General features: G+C 37.1%; 5 protein-coding genes and 1 non-coding gene across 7 annotated transcripts; 1 reads left to right on the forward strand and 5 right to left on the reverse strand.

Annotated features, from left to right (window-relative positions):
• Positions 1 to 334: 334 nt before the first annotated feature.
• Positions 335 to 406, reverse strand: TRNAD-GUC (transfer RNA aspartic acid (anticodon GUC)). The gene has a single exon. It is a non-coding gene; the product is annotated as a tRNA-Asp (tRNA).
• Positions 407 to 444: 38 nt separating this feature from the next.
• Positions 445 to 4,807, reverse strand: LOC111015048 (rop guanine nucleotide exchange factor 7). 2 transcript variants are annotated; one of them, XM_022289959.2, is made up of 7 exons: positions 3,731 to 4,797; positions 3,521 to 3,634; positions 2,659 to 2,813; positions 2,500 to 2,574; positions 2,121 to 2,408; positions 1,133 to 1,489; positions 445 to 1,051 (listed from the first exon to the last, which is right to left on the reverse strand). In XM_022289959.2, the coding sequence occupies exons 1-7, from the start codon at positions 4,263 to 4,265 to the stop codon at positions 608 to 610; spliced, it is 1,968 nt and encodes a 655-aa protein (XP_022145651.1). In that variant the 5' UTR covers positions 4,266 to 4,797; the 3' UTR covers positions 445 to 607. The 2 variants fall into 2 exon arrangements, with proteins under 2 accessions (XP_022145651.1, XP_022145650.1); XM_022289958.2 differs by having other exon boundaries at positions 2,500 to 2,813; positions 3,731 to 4,807.
• Positions 4,808 to 6,444: 1,637 nt separating this feature from the next.
• LOC111015049 (Adenine nucleotide alpha hydrolases-like superfamily protein) lies at positions 6,445 to 7,440 on the reverse strand. The gene is made up of 4 exons (XM_022289960.2): positions 7,175 to 7,440; positions 6,980 to 7,089; positions 6,783 to 6,901; positions 6,445 to 6,698 (listed from the first exon to the last, which is right to left on the reverse strand). Exons 1-4 carry the CDS (start codon positions 7,347 to 7,349, stop codon positions 6,608 to 6,610), a joined length of 495 nt encoding a protein of 164 aa, XP_022145652.1. The 5' UTR covers positions 7,350 to 7,440; the 3' UTR covers positions 6,445 to 6,607.
• Positions 7,441 to 12,268: 4,828 nt separating this feature from the next.
• On the forward strand, positions 12,269 to 14,492 carry LOC111015081 (uncharacterized). Its single transcript, XM_022289996.2, has 5 exons — positions 12,269 to 12,714; positions 12,790 to 13,077; positions 13,186 to 13,501; positions 13,674 to 13,793; positions 13,901 to 14,492. Exons 1-5 carry the CDS (start codon positions 12,400 to 12,402, stop codon positions 14,011 to 14,013), a joined length of 1,152 nt encoding a protein of 383 aa, XP_022145688.1. The 5' UTR covers positions 12,269 to 12,399; the 3' UTR covers positions 14,014 to 14,492.
• Positions 14,493 to 15,657: 1,165 nt separating this feature from the next.
• On the reverse strand, positions 15,658 to 16,119 carry COPT4 (copper transporter 4). The gene has a single exon (XM_022290023.2). It carries the CDS (start codon positions 16,117 to 16,119, stop codon positions 15,658 to 15,660), a length of 462 nt encoding a protein of 153 aa, XP_022145715.2.
• Positions 16,120 to 16,731: 612 nt separating this feature from the next.
• On the reverse strand, positions 16,732 to 17,605 carry LOC111014951 (16.9 kDa class I heat shock protein 3). Its single transcript, XM_022289829.2, has one exon. The coding sequence runs from the start codon at positions 17,545 to 17,547 to the stop codon at positions 16,909 to 16,911; it is 639 nt and encodes a 212-aa protein (XP_022145521.1). The 5' UTR covers positions 17,548 to 17,605; the 3' UTR covers positions 16,732 to 16,908.
• Between the last annotated feature and the right edge of the window lie 2,602 nt (positions 17,606 to 20,207).

Below are 20,207 nucleotides of genomic sequence, written 5' to 3' on the forward strand. Positions count from 1 at the left end.
ATGAAGAGAGTTAGAATTAAATAATACAGAAAAGTACGGCTAGGGATCAAACGCAGGATCACATGCATGTTAGGCGATAAAAGTTACCATAATGTTACAAGACTGTGTGTGATAAAAAAATTCATTTTTATTATAAGACGTACGTGCAGCCATGAAACTAAAATTATATTAAAAACTATTTAATTACGCCGTTGCCGGGGATCGAACCCGGATCATCCGCGTGACAGGCGGGAATACTCACCACTATACTACAACGACTTGATGTTTAAGCAATGGAATTGAATATTTATATAGAGCTATGAAATTGAAATTTTAATTAAAAATTGTACAAATACGCCGTTGCCGGGGATCGAACCCGGGTCACCCGCGTGACAGGCGGGAATACTTACCACTATACTACAACGACTTGTTGATTAAACATGTAAATTCATAATATACGAAATATACAGCCTCTTAAGTTCTTCCACTCCAGGCCACACGAGACAAATTTACACAAGGGAAAAATATAGCTTCCCTTTGACCTTTGTATACAATTAAAGATTAATTTGTACCTGTAACTCCGACGACCAAACTTAGAGATTTAATCTTATCGGGGAACCATGTATGGTCAGTTCATTATGCTGTCTCCGCATTTACTAAAATCTTGGGTTTTGCCAAATTTAGATCTTTCTGATCCTTCATCTTCAGCTATTTCAGCTACTAAATCCAACTTTTCAATGAAATTACCACATCCCTTCATGGACGCTACATTGTCTATTGACTCATTGTTTACGCCAATACCACGATGCGGAGTTTGGCTGATGATCGGAATCGGCGAGAAGCTGGGCTTTGTAAATGTTGTGGTATAAGGGGAGCTGGAAAATGGCACCGAGAATTGGATCCGATTACTGGTATTATGAGCAACGATTCCCAATTGGGAAATCCTTGGAATTTCATCTGAATGCTTCGCCAAATCATCCACATAAAGCAGATCGTCAATACGGGCTACGATGTTAAACGCCAAGCTCTCCAACACTCTCGAGTAGCTCTCCAAAATAGCCTTGCCCACATCCTAAACAGAGCAACCAAATCCAAATCATGTGTGTTGAAACTAGAAGTGGGAAATTATTGGAATGCTAAGAGAGAGAGAGACCTTGTTGTGCTGGATTTTGCTCATGTCAAGGTTTGTTTGAGGGAGATTTGGGAACTGTTGCTTGAGGCAGTATAGTACAGATTCTGCTCTTTCTGCAAACAGCTCGCTTTTGTCTGCATCAATCACCAGCTCCTTCAGCATTTCCCACGACGACTTTGCGCTCGAACGCAATGAATTATTGGTTGGTTTTGAGCCCATTCCTTTGCGCCATGCATACATAGCGGCCTCAACTCGGTTGGCTATCTCTATGGCTTGGTGCTCCGAGGACATGTCTAGACATTCCAGTAAGCAAACAGGGGAAAATTCATCTGACGATATGTGCCTGTAAATCCCTTCTCCCAAGCTCGCTCTTCCATTCTGAAACAAAGTTTAAACAGAAAAACTAGGTTCATGTTAAATCACCAATAACCAAAGTACAAGTACCATAAATTTAACTTTTTAATTCATATTTTTATTACTCCTCTCATTTGTCGGCTTGAAAATTAACACAAGACCGGACAAATGACTGTGAATGTTAATTGTTTGATATGACTTCTTCGGTAGGTAGCTGCAGTGATTTGAAGTTTTGCACCAAGCCTCTAATTTTTTTATAGGCCTAACTAACACTAGACTAAAAACCAAGGTATGAGATTAAAGAAATTCAAACCTAGAATGTCGCTATTAACATGTTTATCAGACTATGATAAGAAGGTAAGAGTAGGATGAGCACGAATTCATATTTGATATCTTGAATCATCAAGGTTACAGTATTCCCTTTATATAGAAGGGAAGTAGTGTACAGACTTACAAAGTGATAGCTAACAACTTGAATAACAGATTCCACCTACTCTTTAACTAATACCAGCTCTGTAACTAATTACATATCAGTCATATCAGTGGGCTCTCTTAATTATGTTAAATCACCGTGGAACACAAAAAACTTAAGCGAATAAATTACGATAAATATAATCTCTTATTAAGAACTGCAAAAAGTTACTATTTTTCTTACCTTTGGAAGGGCCTCAAGATAAGAATCAGGGACATCCATGTCAGCCAGAGTAACAGAGTTGATAGCCATGGCGGCTTTGAGAATTTGGTTGGTGCAGTCGCGCTTGTGCTGCAGCTGCCTTCTCGAAGCTTCAGAAAGGCCTCCACTGGGGACTCGAGGGACCGGAAGCCACCACTTGTCTTCTTGGCGCTCCAGAAGCTTACGGAAAGAGGACCCATCGGCCTCTGCGGCGAGAATCCCTTGATCAACGTACCAGAACTCCGAATCAACAAAACTGTCCAATATATCCTGCAAAATGACACCAATCTTTTCATCATAATCGTGTTCAAAGACTGGGTTTTTAAAGGTTTTTTAAGGTGGGGTTGAGAAATAAACTTACGAGCAGCATGTGGTCTAATTTACGGAGGGCTGGGAGGTTGGCGTAAAGATCTGAACGGGGCCGGCAAGTCATTATCTGATCAGCCAAAAGAAAGAAGATAAAGAAAAGTTGTAGAGAGAGGAATTTGGTAAAAAGATATTTGGATATTTTGAATTGAACCTCAAGTTTGCTTCCATCTGGGAATGTCTGCCAAACGGGAATCAGCTCGACGATGTGATTGCTAACACACAGTAACCATTCCATCTCCCTTCGCCACATGCCTTTTCTCTCTGCAGCCAACGGTTCTAATCTCCATAATTGCCCAAACAGAGTGGCTGAAAGTTCAACAATCCCACCATCACAACTTTGTACGATCAAATTTCCACCTTTTTTGGAATTCTAATACTACATGTTTTAGTATTCGATAAAAATTCGATAATAGAAATGAAACACCTTGCATTTTTGGAATTTATCTATATTGAATTTTTGTAATGAAGTTAAAATTCTATACCAGGTATAAACCACATGCATATTCATTGAAGGTTAACAAATAATTTAACTTAAAATTTTAAAGATAAATTATTTGTTAACTTCTCTCAAACAACAAAGATTATAATTACAAAAATAAATAAGTTTACGAAGGTTTGAAAATATATAAAGAGATGTACAATATACAAAACTAGGCTCGGAATCACAATTAACAGAAGTATGCAAAATCTACCGGTATAAATTGATTTTGATGATTAGTGTATCTATGTTAAATAAAAAATTATTACCAATTAATTATTATCTATAGTTGATATGTTACAACTCCTTAGCCCAAAAAAAAACATATATTAATAAGAACATAAATTTTTCTTATAAATATATATTTCTATTATCGCTAGTGCTACTTGCTAGTAGTATTTGGGTCCAAGTTGGGCCTAAACAAAAGAACAATAATCTATTATTTAGTGTTACCATCTTTTGTTGTCGTTTTTTTATATATATATATCTTTTTTGAGCCCAAGAGATTCCATGGAAAGACAAATAATTGACATACCGCAAAGATTGGTAATGGCATTAGAAATAGCCAAAGCAGTAGAGACTCCATTTCCACAGCCTGACATGTCTTCACCCAGCAGCAGCTTTGAAAACCTCTCCATTATCTCCATCTCTGAAACCCCAAAATCCACAACACAAAACTATCACAACATCAGATTCACCAATCACCAGAATCATCTTGTGTTATAAAAATAGTACCAGCCTATACCTGACACTGATGATGCTTCTCTCTCCAGCTCCCTGTCGTCAAAATGGAGTTTATCACCGCCACCCTCTTCACCAACCGTCTGATTAAGAGGCCAGCCCATTAAAGTTGATGAAGATGACTCTTCATCATGACTCCCCGTTGCCTCAGATGTCAACAAATCAGAACTAGAACTAGAAGCGCTTTCCCCATCCCCACGCTTTTCATCAAACACCTTATGGGCATTACCAAACATATCACATTTCTCTTCCTTCCCTTCTTTGTCCTCAACCCGAATCTCCATCGCAACTTCTTCCAGAAACGCTGGGGAAGAACAAAACGTGGAGTTATTCACCACCATTCCCTTGTATTCGAGCCCTCTGCAGCAGAACCCGCTTGGGAACACCTTTCGAGCAGATTTCCAAACCCAGCGGCGCAAAATGGAGAATGGGTTCGAACAATCGTGGTTCACCAAATTAGGAAGACAAAGCTTGAGCGAGTGGTTTCGAAATCGAATTGGCACTCTCTCTTGTTCTTGGTGGGCGAAATTTACGTCCATTGGGTTTTTAACCAACCCAGAAATTGGAGGGTGTTGGAAAAAGCATGGTGAGTTTCATATATAGCGTGAAGAGGAGGAAGAAATGATTACTGAAACTTGCTCAAACACATGAAGAGCCTATTTCTGCATTAATGGCCGCAAAATGTTGCTTTCTGGTCCCGGAATTTGAACTGATGGGTGAAAAACAACAAAATTGAATGGGGATTTATGGTAACATTTTGTTGTTGTTTTTGTTCTTTTACGGTTGCTTTACTTTAGGATCTGAATGACTTAAGAAATGTGATTAGATGTAATCTTACGAGTGACGGATCATCAAATGATCATTAAATATAATACAAATTCTGGTACAATTTACTCTGTTTTCATCATTAGGCCGTGGCTGGTTGGTTGGAGCCAAGAACTGCAAGCAAATGTGCCTTCTTAAATGCCTCCCATTGGTTGTGGTGGTTTGGTAATGGTGACTGATTTTGAGGCTCGCTTCACACGAAAGGAAAAGTTTGTGCATTCTGTTGCCAATTATCCATAAAATTAGCTTTTTATTTCTATTTTCAAAATTATTTAAAACACCATTATCATTATTGTTATTATTGTTTTTTAGTTGATGTCTTACATTTTAGTTGAAAATATGTGCCTCAAACAGCTCAAACATATGATCTTGGTCACTAATTTTTTTTATTATAAAAAGCATAGGGTTATTTATATGCTATTTAAGTTCATTTAGGTGGGTGCTTAAAACAACATAAGACCAACTTTGGTCTAAGAAGATTTTGAGAAAAATTAAATCCAATTAATTTGGTCAATTTGAAGATAAGATTACAATTTTCAAATGATTAAAAAAAATAGTTGTATCAAATTCATTGTCCCACTTTTGTCAATTTAGTTAGGTTTATTGTCCTGTTTAATTTGTTGGCGCGGACCGTGGTTTCAATTCTTTAGAGGTTCCATGTTGTGTGTGTAAATATATTTTCAATGAACAAACAGAAACATATAATTTAGTCTTCTAAGCTGCATTTAATTTTTTATTAGTTGAAAAGAAAAATTCACAATGAGAAACCTATCTCTAGATATTATAAATATTCAGCTTAATTATTGAAAATGTAAGCCTTCTCGAAATCGCATACTCTTTTTAGAATTATAGATAAAAATTGTAGAGCTATCAACATAAAGATAAATAGTTGAACAACTATCAAACTCTAAATTTCTCCTACTTGAAATATTTTTCAAAAAATGCAATGATGCAATGACCAAAAACAAAAAGTCACTCATCAACTTTGAAAAAGAAAAAAAAAAACTCATCCATGAGAGTAGTTTTCTTAGATAGTCTCAAACACGTAACATTAGAAAAACATAAAGAATAAAGTGATTAAATAAAATATTAAAAAAGTTAAGTCGAATTTTGACAATATAGCCTGTCAAATCGGACAACACATTTGAACGGATAAGAGGGCGAGTCGTGTAATTTCATCATCTCCTAATTCGAAAGCTTGGATTCCCTCTTTTCCCTCCCACAGGATTTCTGTTAAAATCCCCAAAGGAGCCGACTGAATTGAAAACATCGATTATTGACAATTTTACCTAAATCAAATATTTTAAATAATTTTCTAAAAAAAAAAAAATTAATCACCAATTAACTTAGCTCTACGAATCAAACTCCAAAAGAGAGAACAAATTTGAAAGAGACTATTTGACAACCTTTTTTTTTAGGGAAATATTTGACAAATTACTGTTGTAAGATCATTTTCTAAAATTAGTTCCAATAGCTGCAGTTTAAGAGGCATGAAAATTTAAGATTACCATACAATTATTAAAAAGATATTTATCTTCAATTAATTATTCTTAAAAAATTAGCTGCAATTAAGGTATGTGAACTAAAAATATGTATTTTCAAAATAGGCCGCTTATACTTAACCAAGAAGTTTTAGATCAGGCTATTTCTATATACTAATATTTCAGAAAATAAACAACAATGAGAAGGCAGTCCTGAAACAACAGAGCACATGGGGGGGACAGTTCTTAAATATAATATTCACCCATTATCCAATTAGTCAAGATAAACTAAATATAATATTTCTAGTAAACTAATTAATTACTATTGTTCTAATTCCGATCAAATCTGCTAATCTACAATTACTTGAGCCACAATCCCTGCGGTGGTTTCAACTTATTTTCAAGACGAAGATGAAATACAAACTCTTATATATTTTATTGCCTGAAAACAGGGAAATTATCAAGGTTCAACAAGGACACAAATTAAACACCATTTTCTAAAACTTCATAAGTTTAAGCATAAAGATAGTTTAAGTAACACGATCAAACAAAGCCCCATTCACCGATTTCTCGCCTTAATGACTCTGAAAGTTTGCTTCCTTGACGACTGTCACAGGACAAGGAGCATGAGTAATCACGTAATTGCTGACACTCCCAAGCAGAATCCTGTTTTACGATCAACCAAACGGAAAATTTTTCAGTTCCCAAAAACTTCAAATGATTCGTTGTAGAACAGGAAAGAAGACAAACCTTCGGATGGTACTCAGTCCTCTGCTTCCCATTACCAGAGATTCCAGCTTCAGATCTTCGATCGCATCGATAATCTTCTCCCTCGCATCTCCCCAGTACAGCTTCGCCACAACATTAATCTAAAATCACAGTTTAATTTCAAAATTAGCCTCACCGCACCACTGTGATTAAAATCAAGGGCTGATCAAAATCAGTACCTCTTTCTGTCTAGCGCCAGTATCGAGAATATCTAGGGCTTCGATGTCGATTTTGACATCGTATTTCCTCAGTACATCCGGCTCTCGGAATTCGGACAACGGAATCAGAGCTGCAGAAACCCAATCGGATCAGATTTACAGGATTTACAAAAATCTGTGAAATCAGAGAAAGAAAAAAGAAAAGGGATGACGAACGAGAGCCGGATTCAGCCCAGAGCTGATGGGCAGATTCATCGAGCGAGTTGGGGTTTACGTAGATGACGAAGAGAGTGTCGCCTTTGTCGGCCAAGTTATCGATGGCCCATCGCAGAGCATTTTTGCTGCTGTTGGAGAAATCGAGAGCCACTCCAAATTTGCGATCCTTCACCATTTTTGACGCTGCTGCTTCACCGGCGCCGGCACCACTGCAGATTGAAACTAAAACGTGAGGGAACGGACGCCGCGGACCCGATCTAGCTTTTAAAAATGGCAGTACGGACAAGCGTCAGACAGAAACAAGGAACATCTCGCTGCGATGTCATCACGCCATTCCATCTCCACCGTCCACGTGTAGGCGTAGAGATGAGTCAGCAATTGCCGAATCATTTCTCCCATTTTTTTCCCCACTGTAAACAGGTTTTTAATTTGTTTTAATTTCGTTATATAGAAATAATAGGCTATTAATTAATTGTAAAGAAAAAAAAAAAAAGAAGAAGAAAACAATCAAGCTGGGAACTCCACGTGCTTATCACGTGAACCTTCCTAATTTAAAAATGTTTTTTCCCCAAAAAAAACAGAGAGATGGCTTGCGCGCATACGCATATACAGGGCCAGAGGCAACTACTCGGAAACTTCTCGTGCTGTCCTTTCTCATCATTCCATTCGTTCATGATAGCCGTGCTGTGCCTCTTCCTTTTTTTTTCCCTCTCTCTTTTTATTGAAGAAAATAATTTTATTGTAGTCTTCAGAAATTTTATTGTTCTGATTAATGTTTTAGTATCTTTAGATTTTAGAAAGAGAATATGATTATCAGAACAAATTTTAAATTTTGACTATCCTTATACATAACATCTCACTTTTACGCTTAACTTTATTTATTTGCCTTCTAGGATACGGATTATTTATTCTATCTTTTATACTCTATCTTCTTACGTCACACTTTACCCTACCCATCTTGACGATTAATAGAAGAGTAGTTTTTATGCTATGAGATGGATGTTGTAATGGGAAGTAGACTAAGACATTACTGCAAAATTTAAAATTTGACAAAACATTTTGCAAAACGCACCTCCGTAAATATGAAAAGCCCAAAAGAATTTGTGCACTGGCCCATCTAATATTAGTCAACGGGCTGAACTTCCTCTGCAGACCCTTTTACAGCCCATGACCCGATTGCATAAATGGGCCTTACGGATCCATTAACATTCCCATTCAATTTCATTCCCGCTTCAAGCTGTGTCCAAACGTAGTACAATTTCGGCTCAATTGAAAAAGAGAAAAAAACAAAAAATCTAGAACTTGTCATACTATTTTAAAATTTCAAAAATACATTTCCAACAAAAACCTATTAATATTTTGATTGAAAAGTTTGTGACATAATTTACCCTAACGTGATAGTTAGTGTAGTCTTTTTCTTTTTTAATAACTCTAAAAAGAGAGAAAATGTAGAAGAGACAAATAGCTTTCCAAAATGTAATTAGGAGAAAATTAAGTAGACAATAAAGAAGATTTTATTGTAAAAATTAAAACACATGTCAATTTAGATTCGACCACGTTAACTTCCTACACAAAGTATTAACAGTTTTTTGTTCAAATTGCTCAAAAATATTTTTGAAGCGTCTATAAAGGTGAAAAGCAGTGTCATCAAACTTTTAAAAAGATGGGAATATTTAGTACTTTTGTATTTTAGCATATAATTTCCTATCTATATGCATTTATTAGTCCTTAAATTTTAGTTTTTCTATCGTCAATATCGAATAGCAAATGGAAATATTGTGCAAAAATTTGTCAAACATGATGGTGACATATGGATTCTCCTTTACAGATGTTAAATACTTTGAAATAATTATACCACTCAAAAATATTTTTCAAGTAAAGGCTTTACCGAAATAACATTAACTACTCTCACCCAAGTGTGTTGAGTTTAGCGTGTGATTCGAAAAGAGAAGATAATAATAAAATTGTAATATTTGGTATGTAATTTGGATTCTATTTATAAATTCACTTAATCAAACTGATTAAATGATTGTTTGTTTGAAATATTTGTTTTTTAAATTTATTTTTAGATGATGTGATTGTAAATCCTGAAAATAGTATTATTATGTTTTATTTGAAAATTTTAATCTAAAATCTTAAAATGCATAAATATATTTTAAAACTAAAAAATTTTTGATAAATATAGAATTTCATGCTATAAACTAATTTTTTTTTCTTGTTAAAATCGAAACATGTAAAATACAATATTATAAAATAATTACTCTACAAATTTTAAAATATTGATATTAATAATTAATTAATAATATTTTAGATTCTGTACGTTAAAAAAAATATAAATATATATATATTAGATTCAACTAATAATTAGTAGCTAGATTTACCAATATAACAATCTTCAAATTTGGTAATAAGTGCATATTTGAAAACTGAAAAAGAGGAATATAATTATGCTTGTTTTGTCACTGACCAAAAGGCACAATAAACATCGAGGACTTCTGAAAACTAGGTTGATTTTGAAATTCTTGAATAAACGGCGGGAAGCCCGGCGGTCCGGTAACAGCCAATGATGTCGGCGACGAGGAAAGATTAAAAAAATAATAATAAAAACATTAGCCATTAATGAAAATTTCAATGATTGCACTTCAAACAAGTTGGTTACCAAAACCTCCCACCGTCTCCAACAACTATATGTTACGATCTGTCGGCCACCGTCAACCTCAATTACTAAACTACGAATACAAAAAAACATGTTTAAGCTTCAGATTTGGGATTATGTGAATTGTGAGGCACGTGAGTGGGAGCGTGGACAGCTGGTCAAAGCTATTTCCAAATCAATGCCAAAAAAAAAAAGGAAAAATTATTCCTCGTAAAAGAAGGCAACTAACTTAGATTTGTGCTTTAATTAGATCTCTAAGTTTCAGTGTCGGCGAGATTTTAGAAACTTAATGCATAGGGGCCCTCGCCCTAAAGCTGGCGGTTTTGGCCTTTGGGTGAGAATTTACGCCGAAACAAAGCCAGAAAATAAAATTTAAAAAAATTTAACTGGTGGGAATTGGGAAAAGGGATTCAGCTGAGCTGAGCTGACTGACACTCTCTTTCGGTTAATTAGAATCCTATGACACAGCCACTCACCTCAGAGCTGGACTCCACTTCATTTCTTTTCATCTTTATTTTTTCCTTTTTTTCTACTTTATTTTGCTTTGTCCATGTACATACAATTATATGAAACATATTTTGATCTTTTAAAATATTAGATTTTTATATTGAACTCTCTGACAATACTTAGATCTTGCAGGAGGAGTTTCTTTTTTTTTTTTTTTTTTGCTGAAAATTACAAGCATGACTGTTGTACTATTATCACCGAAAAGTCAAATCTAATACATTCCATGTCTTTGAAATATTAAAAAAATAATTGGAAGGAGTAGTTTTATAATTAATTGTCTGTGTCTGTGATTGTTTGTTGGAAGCCAGTAAGGCAGAGAAATAGAAATAGCGCAACCGACTTCGTGGCTCCCATTTTTTTCCCACTTTCCAGATCGCGCCCGCAAAACCCGAGACCCGACCCGACCAACTGCAGGAATTACGCGCCAATTTTTGCCTACTTGGCGGGCATTCGCAATCTCTCCCGGAAATCCGGCGCCTCTTTCAGATCATTTCCCACTTCGCCGCCGTTTTTCCGGGTTTTTCACAGAACTCCCTTCCACTCAAAATATTAATTCTTTTTTAAATTAATAAAGTAATAAATGTAACGTGACGACGGGCGAACATGTGGTTGTGGTTGCGGCTGCCAATGCCAAATGACTCATTGACCACAACCGAACTCAGACGTTATAACCTACACTACACACAGTCCAATAATTGACCTGGTGGTGTTTTCTGGTAAATATGCAGAATTCAATGGTCAATTCTGAAATTTTACCTGTGTAGAGGTAGATTCAAGAATGTGGACATGGCTATGGTGGGATATCGTCTTTAGGCCTCGTACTTTTGCACATGATATTTTTTCTCCTCTCACTTTTCAACCCAACTCAATGCTTTTCCATCTTTTTTTTTTCTTTCGCTTTATTGGAAACTCGGTTGCGTGAAGAATCGTGCGGATCAGGGCGTGCCGCATGTTTAAGATTCCTCTTCCTTTTACCATATTCCCTCCACGCGCCGCCATCCCACCGGCACACACCACGCCCCAACAAGCTTCTTTTCTTTATTAGCAGTTAGTGTTGGAACTTGGAAGTTAGTTGCTACCAAATTAACCCATGAATGTTTCGATTATTCCATTACATCAAATAATTAATTCCATTCTTAATATTATTCTAAATTAAGTTCGAATCGAACCAACTTTTACTTTCGGTTGGTTGGCTCTGTTCAACTATTGAGCTATTCCACAAGTTATACTCTCCAGTCTCCACCAACATCACTAAAAATCATCTCAAAATAAATAAAAAGTAAAAATTCGGTTACTATTCGGGCACCGGCTTACCTTGTAGAGAGAGAGCGCAATTATTGTAATTCTACGACCAGTTTCCTCTTATGGGAATTAATAATGTACTAATATGGGAGGGGATTTATAAAATTCATGGCATTTAATTGCTGCTTTGCTTTCAGTTGGGGCTATGTGACGTTATATCCAACGTACGCCGTGAAGTTGTACCGTCGATGGCCTGCACTCCGTTAAATCTGAAACGTCAGAGCCGTGACCCGTGGTACTAAATCCACCATTTTTATTCAATCGACGATCTAAAAAGAGAGAGGAGCGGTTCGGTTGAGGTGGCCCACTCATCTGGGCTCGTGCCGAGCGGCACCCTATTTTTCAACTTTCAATTCCCACTCGCACCTACCCTGCGTTTACCTCCCACGACCACAGCGTCAATTTTTCCAATTTTAATAATTTATTTCCTTATTGTTTTTTAAAAAATCTGAAATAATGTTATATAAAAAAGTTGTTAATAGTGGCGCCAGCCAACTGGCGCAAGCTTTGTGGAAGGGACGCTTTACATATCAAGGTGCACGTAGTTACACTCATTTACTTTTATTTTCAATTTAAATTTTGATTTTTCCTTTTTTATAAAAAAAATTCGTTTCCTTTTTCCTATAAAGAATCCCCCTCTTTTTGTTATCTGCCCCCTTCACCTCCTTCTAGATTTCTTGCCTTCGCGTCTCCTCTCTTTCTTTCGTTCTCTCTCGTTTCTGATCGGATTCCGCTTTTAATTTTGGTCGCTGCCTTCGTGATGATGGCTGAGAGTTTGGACGACGGCGAGTTTTGGCTTCCGCCTCAGTTTCTTGCTGATGATGATAATATGTTGGATCACAAGAGTTGCAATACCAGAAAAAGCAGTGATCGAAATTGTTTGTCTCAGTTTGGACGGGCTTCGTTTCCGTTGGAATTCGGCACTTTCGGGGGATTTTCAGATTTCAGTTCTCCGGGCGAATCATTGAAGGGTTCCAGCGAGACGGAGAGTGACGAGGAGGATTACATGGCTGGTTTAACTCTCCGTATGGCTCACTCATCAGTTGATGACGCCTTCGACCCCGATAATGCAAAGGTTTCAAATCGAAACTTGTTTGATTTTCTATTTTCTTTGAATCCCATGTCTAATTTTGGGGGTTCTTCTTCACAGGGGAGGGTTGTGTCTGGATCTCCACAATCCACTCTGTGCGGTATGGGGAGCGGCAGTGGCTGCAGTCAAGGCTCCAGTCGCGGAAGTCCAAAAGGCAATTGTAAGGTCTCGTCCCCTCCGGCTACATGGGATCTGCTGCATGCGGCTGCAGGGGAAGTCGCCAGGATGCGAACGAATGACTGCGCCCATGGGGTTCATCATCATAACAGAGGAACTCCTCAAGTCTCTGTTCCGGTGAACAACTCCAACGCCGGTACCGGATTTTATCAGCAGTTGCATGCTATGCAGGTAAACCTCTAACCTACCTCTTTATGGGGCCTGAATTAGAAGGTCAATTAGGGTTCCGTTCTATTAGTAGTCTATACTGATTCCTTATTGGATTCATATCTTTGGCAGTTTCAGCAGGAGATTATGCAGCGACAAAACTTGGCTGCCGGTGAACAGATGAATTCTCATGCAGGGTACCAACAACAGCAGATCCATCAAATGGTTCATAATGGAGTGAGGGGCGGGGAATTCGTTGGAAACAGAGACCATCGCAGTCGGGGGTTGTCGTCATCCGCATGGCTTCCACCGCAGCAGCCGCCTCAAGGCTCTGGGATGAGGGCTCTGTTTCTTGGAACTCCTCCAGCGGGCAAAAGGGAATGCGCTGGAACTGGCGTCTTCTTGCCTCGACATACCGGCACTCAATCTGAGCCACGCAAAAAGCCAGGTCCCTACTCTCTTTCTTCTTCCCATCCCCAATTCCGCTCTCATGGAAACAGATTGATTGATGGGGCATTAAATTAAATCAAATTAAATCATCAATCCTCTCTAATTTGGAAGGTTCTTTTCGTATTTGGTAATCGTTAAAGTAATTAATGACTTTCTTTTTCTATCCGCAGGCTGTTCTACGGTGTTGGTTCCTGCTAGAGTGATGCAAGCCCTGAATCTGAACCTGGACGACATTTGCAGCCAGCCCCATCTTCAACCCGTCGCTGCCGGACGATTCAATGCGGAGAACGGTAAAAAGAAAAAACAAAACAAAACAAAACAAAACCATTACTATTAACACAGTGGTGGCCAGTTTCGACAAATCGATCTGAATATATTTTGTTATTGTGATGTGCAGACGTTCTTCTGAGGCTGCAGATCAACCGCGGCGCGAATCAACAAAAACGCAACAGCCGTCGGCAGCCACCAACGGACCGTGAACTCAAGCTTCCCCAAGAATGGACTTACTGAAGTGGAGGCGGTAGAAAGGTGTAGGAGTACGAAATTTGGTGGAGTTAGTTGGCATAGTGACAGTACAAAATTGGCAAAAGAAGAAGACGAGGAAAGAAGATGAAGAAAAATGGTATTTGTTGTTAGTTTTAGAGAAGAAAAAAAATATGAAAAATAAGTGTTTTGGATCTTCCAATTAGGAAGAGATATTAGAATTGGTAGCTAGCTAAGGTACAGCATGTTATTTTGTTCTTTGTTGGGTGGGGACTCAGGTCACTCAGTCAAAGCCGATGAACAAGGGAGGATGGAAAAGTTTATTTTCCACATCTTTTGTTTCGAAATAAAAAATATAAATAAAAAAAAAGTTTCTAGATTCTATAAAAGCCATGTGCAGTGGGGCCTTGGGCACTTTTTGGGGACTCTCACACAAGTCCACCCTCCCCATTTGCTGTATGCACAACAACACAATTTCAATAATATTGATATCATATTTTACTCTATTTCGTTTTAATTTCTTTTGTCATTCCAACTTTGAATGAATGATTAATTTGAATATGTAATGTAATTTGGTAATTGGAGTTGAAGTGAATAATTCCGTAATTGGATAAGGAGAAGGGCGGGGAATTATACTTTGCTTAAGGGAGAAGAATCTCCATCACTTGCCTGCCCGTGCCCTGGTCTGCCCGTGAGGACTTTTGAAGAATCCATAAAGGGTAGATCTTTGATATTGACAGACGTGGTCCACGATACGTGTCCCTTGCTTTCCCACGTGGCAGATCAAACCTTCACTTTTGTAAAAAGATCTCTCCGAACCAAACTCTATACTGCATCAAATTAAACCGACGTAATAACAAATGTTGAAATGGCACAAGGGTGTAAATAAAAAATACAAGAAAATACCTCTCCACTTTGCCCATTTCAAAAGTTCTAATATTATTTCTTTTTTACTCGTTTAAAATATTAATGAATGTTTGTAAAAAGTATTTTTCCAATTTTAAGACATGTATTTTTGACTAAAAAATTTATTGGAAGTACTTGTCAATTACCGGTAAAAAAAATCTATTTCCTTATTATAACTTACTGTTAAAAATAATAATAATAATAATAATAATAATGGTGGAGGATGCGTTAATGGGTAGTTATTGGGGTTACGTCGAGCAACGTCAAGTGTCATCTGGTTGTTGGGAAGGCGCGCACTATGGATGTTGGCAATTTACGCGCACGGTGGGCGCTTCTCCCTTTCCCCCGTCCCATTAGATTCCATCTCATCCCCAAATCTCAATGCTTCTCCCTCTATACCACTTTTTTTCATTATTTCAAAGAATCTGCCTCCCTGCATGTTGCTTCATCTTTTGACTTCCTCTATTTTCCCTTTTTCAATTTTTTATTTTATTATATTGTGTCTTGTCTTTTCATCTCCATTTTCTTTATATATTCTCTACTCCACAACACACATACACAGATTTCGATTATTGGATCTGATCTACTCTACTCTACTCTACGTACAAAAAGCAAATTATTATTATTATAAATTAAGAATAATTTAACTGAACTCTGGTAGAAATGAGCCAAATCCAAATCGTTATGATTGTAAAAGGGAAAGGGAAACGTGTGTGCATTGTGCAAATGGTTGTGTTAATGGGCTTCTCGGCCCATGTCCCTGGATCAGCATGATATTGGGCCGTTCGGTTTGGTGGAATCTGATTCGCTCTTTCTTTTGGCACGGGCTCTGAACAGAACGAAGCCCACAGCGTGGCCACCGACCGCGGCCAGGAAGATCCCGCCGTTGAACGACATGACGGATAGCATCACCATGTAACTCAACCCCGTGCGCACCGCGTGTATCGCCGTCTGCAGCACCGCCTTCGAGACACTCTCGGCGCTCTGCTTCATGAAGTTGCAGTAAGTGAGCCATTCGACGAGGACGGCCAGAACGAAGACGAAAATCACCGCCAGTGCGTACATGGCCGAGTCCGCACCGGGCCACCCGGTGAACAGGACTTGGGCGTCGTGGCTCCAGTACAGAGACTTATGCACCACCGTCTTCCCGGCATTGTTCGTTTCCGTCGCCGGCGGCGGGACGGTGCCGAGGTTATGACGAGACGTCGCTTTCAGTTTCAGAGTCATACTTCCTTTCCGAAGGATGACTGTTTTAGTTTTAAGCCACACAATTTGGGGTTTTTTAAATCCGGAAACTACAAACAGAGTTACAGAAACGAAGAAAATTACTTTTAGAGCTGTTCTCCATCTCACGCTCCAAGGAAGCGAGTGTGGTTCACGACGTCGTTTGGGGCCGGCTGTGAGAATGCACGTGCGCGTGGGAATGGAGTTGAAACCTAACTCATACAGATTCCATGACTCGCCTTCAAGCGATCCCCCCTGCAAAAAGTTCAAACGGAAATACCACCTTCTTCACTGCTGGAAAGAAAGTTCAACAAATAAACTTAATGTACTCTTAAAATTGTTTTAATCAAAATTGAAGATTTTATTATTTTATCTTACTTTTTAAGCTGGCAAGAGGTTACCGATTTATTTCCGCAAATATATATTTGTTTCCTGTGATTTAGTGTAATCTTCGATGGTGTGTGATTATTATTGTTATTTTATAAATTAATTTGCTGAATTATTTGTACTAAAAAAAGAAAAATCTTCAAAGAGATGCAATCGGCTAAGCAAGCATATCTTAAGCGTCACACATTCTTTTCGTTGTTCCGCTGTTTATGGCAAACGTTCTCTGAATGAGCAACATAATAAAATATATTTTATTGTGTAATAAAGGAAACTGAAAGGACATAGTAGTAATAACATTTTTTTTTTTATTTCAGAGGGTAAAATAAAAGCGGTTTTATTTAATTTTTTAATAGTATGCTTCATCTCTTTCGGCAGTAGGAGTAGGATCGAGAAGTCTTGGGAATTTCAGTGGCCAGAAATCTGGACGACCCTGGGAGAGGCCATTCTGAACCGGTGCTTGGGCACAGTGATTGTCAGTACTCCGTTATTCATTTCCGCCTTCACCTTATCGACATCGGCGCTTTCCGGTAGGCTGATACGCTGGTAGAATTTTCCACTGCTTCGTTCCACACGGCGCCACATGTCGGATTTCTCTTCTTTCTCAGCCCTAATCTCGCCGCTGATGCACAGAACTCCGTTTTCCTCTACCTCCACTTTCACTTCGTGCTTTTTCACCCCGGGAAGCTCTATCCTGAACACGTGCGCATCGGCGGTCTCCTTCCAGTCGATCGGAGCGTTGGCGGCGGAGGATTTTGAGGCCATGGAAGAACGGAACGGTCCTGCAATGGCGTTTTTGTCGTGGACATCATCGTATGAATGCCGATTCTCGACGTAGTAGCGTTCCTTCCGATCCTCAGGGAATGAGCCTGAGCGCCGATTCTCGACGCAGCAGCGTTCCTTCAGATCCTCGTGGAACGAGTGCCCATCGTCGACGTAGTAGCTTTCCTTCCGTTCCCCGGGGAACCTGTCGGATGAGTGCCGATCCTCGCCGTAATAGCGTTCCTTCCGATCGCTAGGAAAAGGGTTGCTGAAACGAATCGACATTTTTAGGAAACGGATAGGGAGAGAAGCACTTATTGCTTGCTTGCAGATGAAGTATGAGAGGGAGTTGAATTTATAGGAGGAGGAAGACGATGATTACAGAGAAATGTCGAAGGTTTTTCCAGATCAGTGCGAACAGATTCCATTGTTGATGGAAGTCGCAATCTATAGATTATTCTGTACAACTTTTTCATGTGACTTCAAAATTAAACTCAATTTCTGAACTTATTCTCTCGTTTGAGGTGACTTCAACGACTCTGTTTAACCTCTGTTCTTTCGCAATGGAATCCGGATCCAGAATAGGTAGATGAAATCCACTGGTTTTGGGAATGGCACCGCGTCGGAGGAAGATTGGACAGAAGGGAATTAAGTTCATGAGATTGTCCGAAAGGAATACAAATTATCCATGCCACTTGCTCGTGGATGCAGAATTGGAAAGAATACCAAATGGGCTCACGCCCATTTGGGATGATGGGCTGTGGATCTTCCCAGCCCAAGCCCATCTAACTTCCTTTTTTTCAGAGGCTATTTTAACTGTATTTGTTGGGTTGTTTTTAGTGGGGGGAAGCTTCTTCGTTGAGAGATTTATGTCAATAATTTTCTTTAACGACATACTAATGTTATATGTATTATGTATATTTACATTAGTGCAGGTGCCATAAAAAGCATTATACGTGTTTGTTGTCAATTATGGTCTTATAATCCAATTCCTAAATTTTCTTTTAGATGAGATATAATCTGCTTAAGAAAAAAAAAAGATATATATTCAATCAAAACGAACATAATTCAATAATTGACATATATTTTCAATCTAAAGGTTGTGAGTTCCGATCCCACAACCTCACATTTGTACTAAAGAAAAATGAGATATAATCAAAATAATCATAATCATATTAAAAAAAATAATGAAAAATGTCAATGAACTATTTACTTTGACAATAACAAAAGTAATTTTAGTTATTTTAAAATAACTCCAAAATACACCCTAACTCCCATTAATCCAAATAATTACATCTAAAACCAGTGGACTATAACTAATACCACTAATAATTTGATTTAATTACCTCATTTCTACGATTTATATCAATGTACCAATCTTAAGAATTGAATTACAAAATTATCTAATCAACTTGAATATAATTATAATTCAACGTTGATGGATATATATCTTGATGGATATATATCTCGAACTTAGAGATTATGAGTTTGTACTAAAATAAAATTGGAATGTAATTTAATTATGGCTCGAAAATAAATCCGTTTCTATCAATACAGACCGAATGACGAAAATGGGGTAAAGTGTTATCCAAAGCGGAGGAAAAAATATAATGGATAAATTGGAATACGACAAATCGTTATCGAAAGCGGGGGAAACAGCTCAGCGAAAGATTCCCGCGAAGCGAGGGAAATGCATTTAAAAATTAAAAAATATATATTTATTAACATTTTTTATATCCATAGTTTGACATTAATGAAATAAAAACAGCCCCCTTGCTGGGTCAATAATTAATTCAATCATTAATTTAGGAGCTTTTTTTTTAATTTAAATTTCTAGTATAATATAATAATAAGCACCTTTTCAGGAATATATATAAATTGGTTCAATCCATTAAATGTTAGAGCATTCTAATGTAGTAATGTAGAATAATAACAATGTGATGAAGATATGTTTCATGACCATAAAAGGCAACATGTGGAAGCAATATTTTTGGAATATTCTGCCTCTATTAGGATTAAAAATTTCACCTACTCTTTATTCTTTTACTAATTTATGTTATTTATATAGCACTGTCTTACCCAAATGTAGTGTAAAACAATAATAAACCTAAAAAAAATCAATAGTAAGCCTATTTTTTAAAAAGGATAAAAAATAATAACATGGTTTAAGATTCTTTAATATAAAGATATGAAATAATTTTAAATATCTAAAATGTATAAAAATGACAATATGATGTCATGAATATGATCAGGTGTAGATAATATATTAATTTTTTAATGTATAAACCATAGGTGAGTTCAGTCGATAAGCACAGTATCTTAATTTTGTAAAAAAAAAAAAAATATATTATCTTTTTTTTTCTTTGACAAACTATTATCTTAAAGTTGAAATGTCTCAATAAAAGGTTGAAATGTTCATCTCTACACCTACCTTCCTTAAACTCATAAAAAAAACCTAAATTAATTTAAAAACACCTAAAATGCCATGGTTATATTTTGAAAAAAAAAATTATGGTAAGAGTGAAAATCTCTAAATATGACCTTATTTTTATGTAGTATAATATGTAAGGGTGGAGATTTAAGTTCACGATATTTTTGCCAGAAATAAGAGTCTTAATCGATTGAGCTAAGTACAAAATGACATAGAAATAACTGTTTTCCATGTTATTTATAGAATTTAAATGATAATTTTAATTTCCAATGATATAAAAATAAAATAAGATGTTGTAACACGATAGAATAAAAAAAATAAAATGTTGTTAACAAAATAAATTTATTTTTAAAAAATTGTAAAAAGTGTAATAGGAAAAACGCATTGAAATCATGAAATGCGTTATAAAAAAAAAGGCATGGAATAAAAAAAAACGCAATTACACAAGGAAGAAATTTGGTGGTGCAATGAAAAACAAGTGCTCGACGGTTTGACCACTTTTTCCTTGTTCTTA

Source organism: Momordica charantia, assembly GCF_013281855.1.
Source record: "Momordica charantia cultivar OHB3-1 chromosome 5 unlocalized genomic scaffold, Mcharantia_2.0 BLBB01000005.1, whole genome shotgun sequence".
In the NCBI taxonomy this organism is placed as follows: domain Eukaryota; kingdom Viridiplantae; phylum Streptophyta; class Magnoliopsida; order Cucurbitales; family Cucurbitaceae; genus Momordica; species Momordica charantia.

Excerpts from the sequence above, each read along its gene's own strand:
- LOC111015049 (XM_022289960.2), bottom strand. The coding sequence starts at position 7,349 with ATGGTGAAGGATCGCAAATTTGGAGTGGCTCTCGATTTCTCCAACAGC. Across the intron at positions 6,902-6,979 it reads CTGGCGCTAGACAGAAAGAG|ATTAATGTTGTGGCGAAGCT; the intron begins GTACTGATTTTG and ends CTGTGATTTTAG. Across the intron at positions 6,699-6,782 it reads GGACTGAGTACCATCCGAAG|GATTCTGCTTGGGAGTGTCA; the intron begins GTTTGTCTTCTT and ends ATCGTAAAACAG.
- LOC111014951 (XM_022289829.2), bottom strand. The coding sequence starts at position 17,547 with ATGTCGATTCGTTTCAGCAACCCTTTTCCTAGCGATCGGAAGGAACGC.
- COPT4 (XM_022290023.2), bottom strand. The coding sequence starts at position 16,119 with ATGACTCTGAAACTGAAAGCGACGTCTCGTCATAACCTCGGCACCGTC.
- LOC111015048 (XM_022289958.2), bottom strand. The coding sequence starts at position 4,265 with ATGGACGTAAATTTCGCCCACCAAGAACAAGAGAGAGTGCCAATTCGA. Across the intron at positions 2,814-3,520 it reads TGCCATTACCAATCTTTGCG|CCACTCTGTTTGGGCAATTA; the intron begins GTATGTCAATTA and ends TTGAACTTTCAG. Across the intron at positions 1,490-2,120 it reads ATCTTGAGGCCCTTCCAAAG|AATGGAAGAGCGAGCTTGGG; the intron begins GTAAGAAAAATA and ends ACTTTGTTTCAG.
- LOC111015081 (XM_022289996.2), top strand. The coding sequence starts at position 12,400 with ATGATGGCTGAGAGTTTGGACGACGGCGAGTTTTGGCTTCCGCCTCAG. Across the intron at positions 12,715-12,789 it reads TCGACCCCGATAATGCAAAG|GGGAGGGTTGTGTCTGGATC; the intron begins GTTTCAAATCGA and ends TCTTCTTCACAG. Across the intron at positions 13,078-13,185 it reads AGCAGTTGCATGCTATGCAG|TTTCAGCAGGAGATTATGCA; the intron begins GTAAACCTCTAA and ends TATCTTTGGCAG.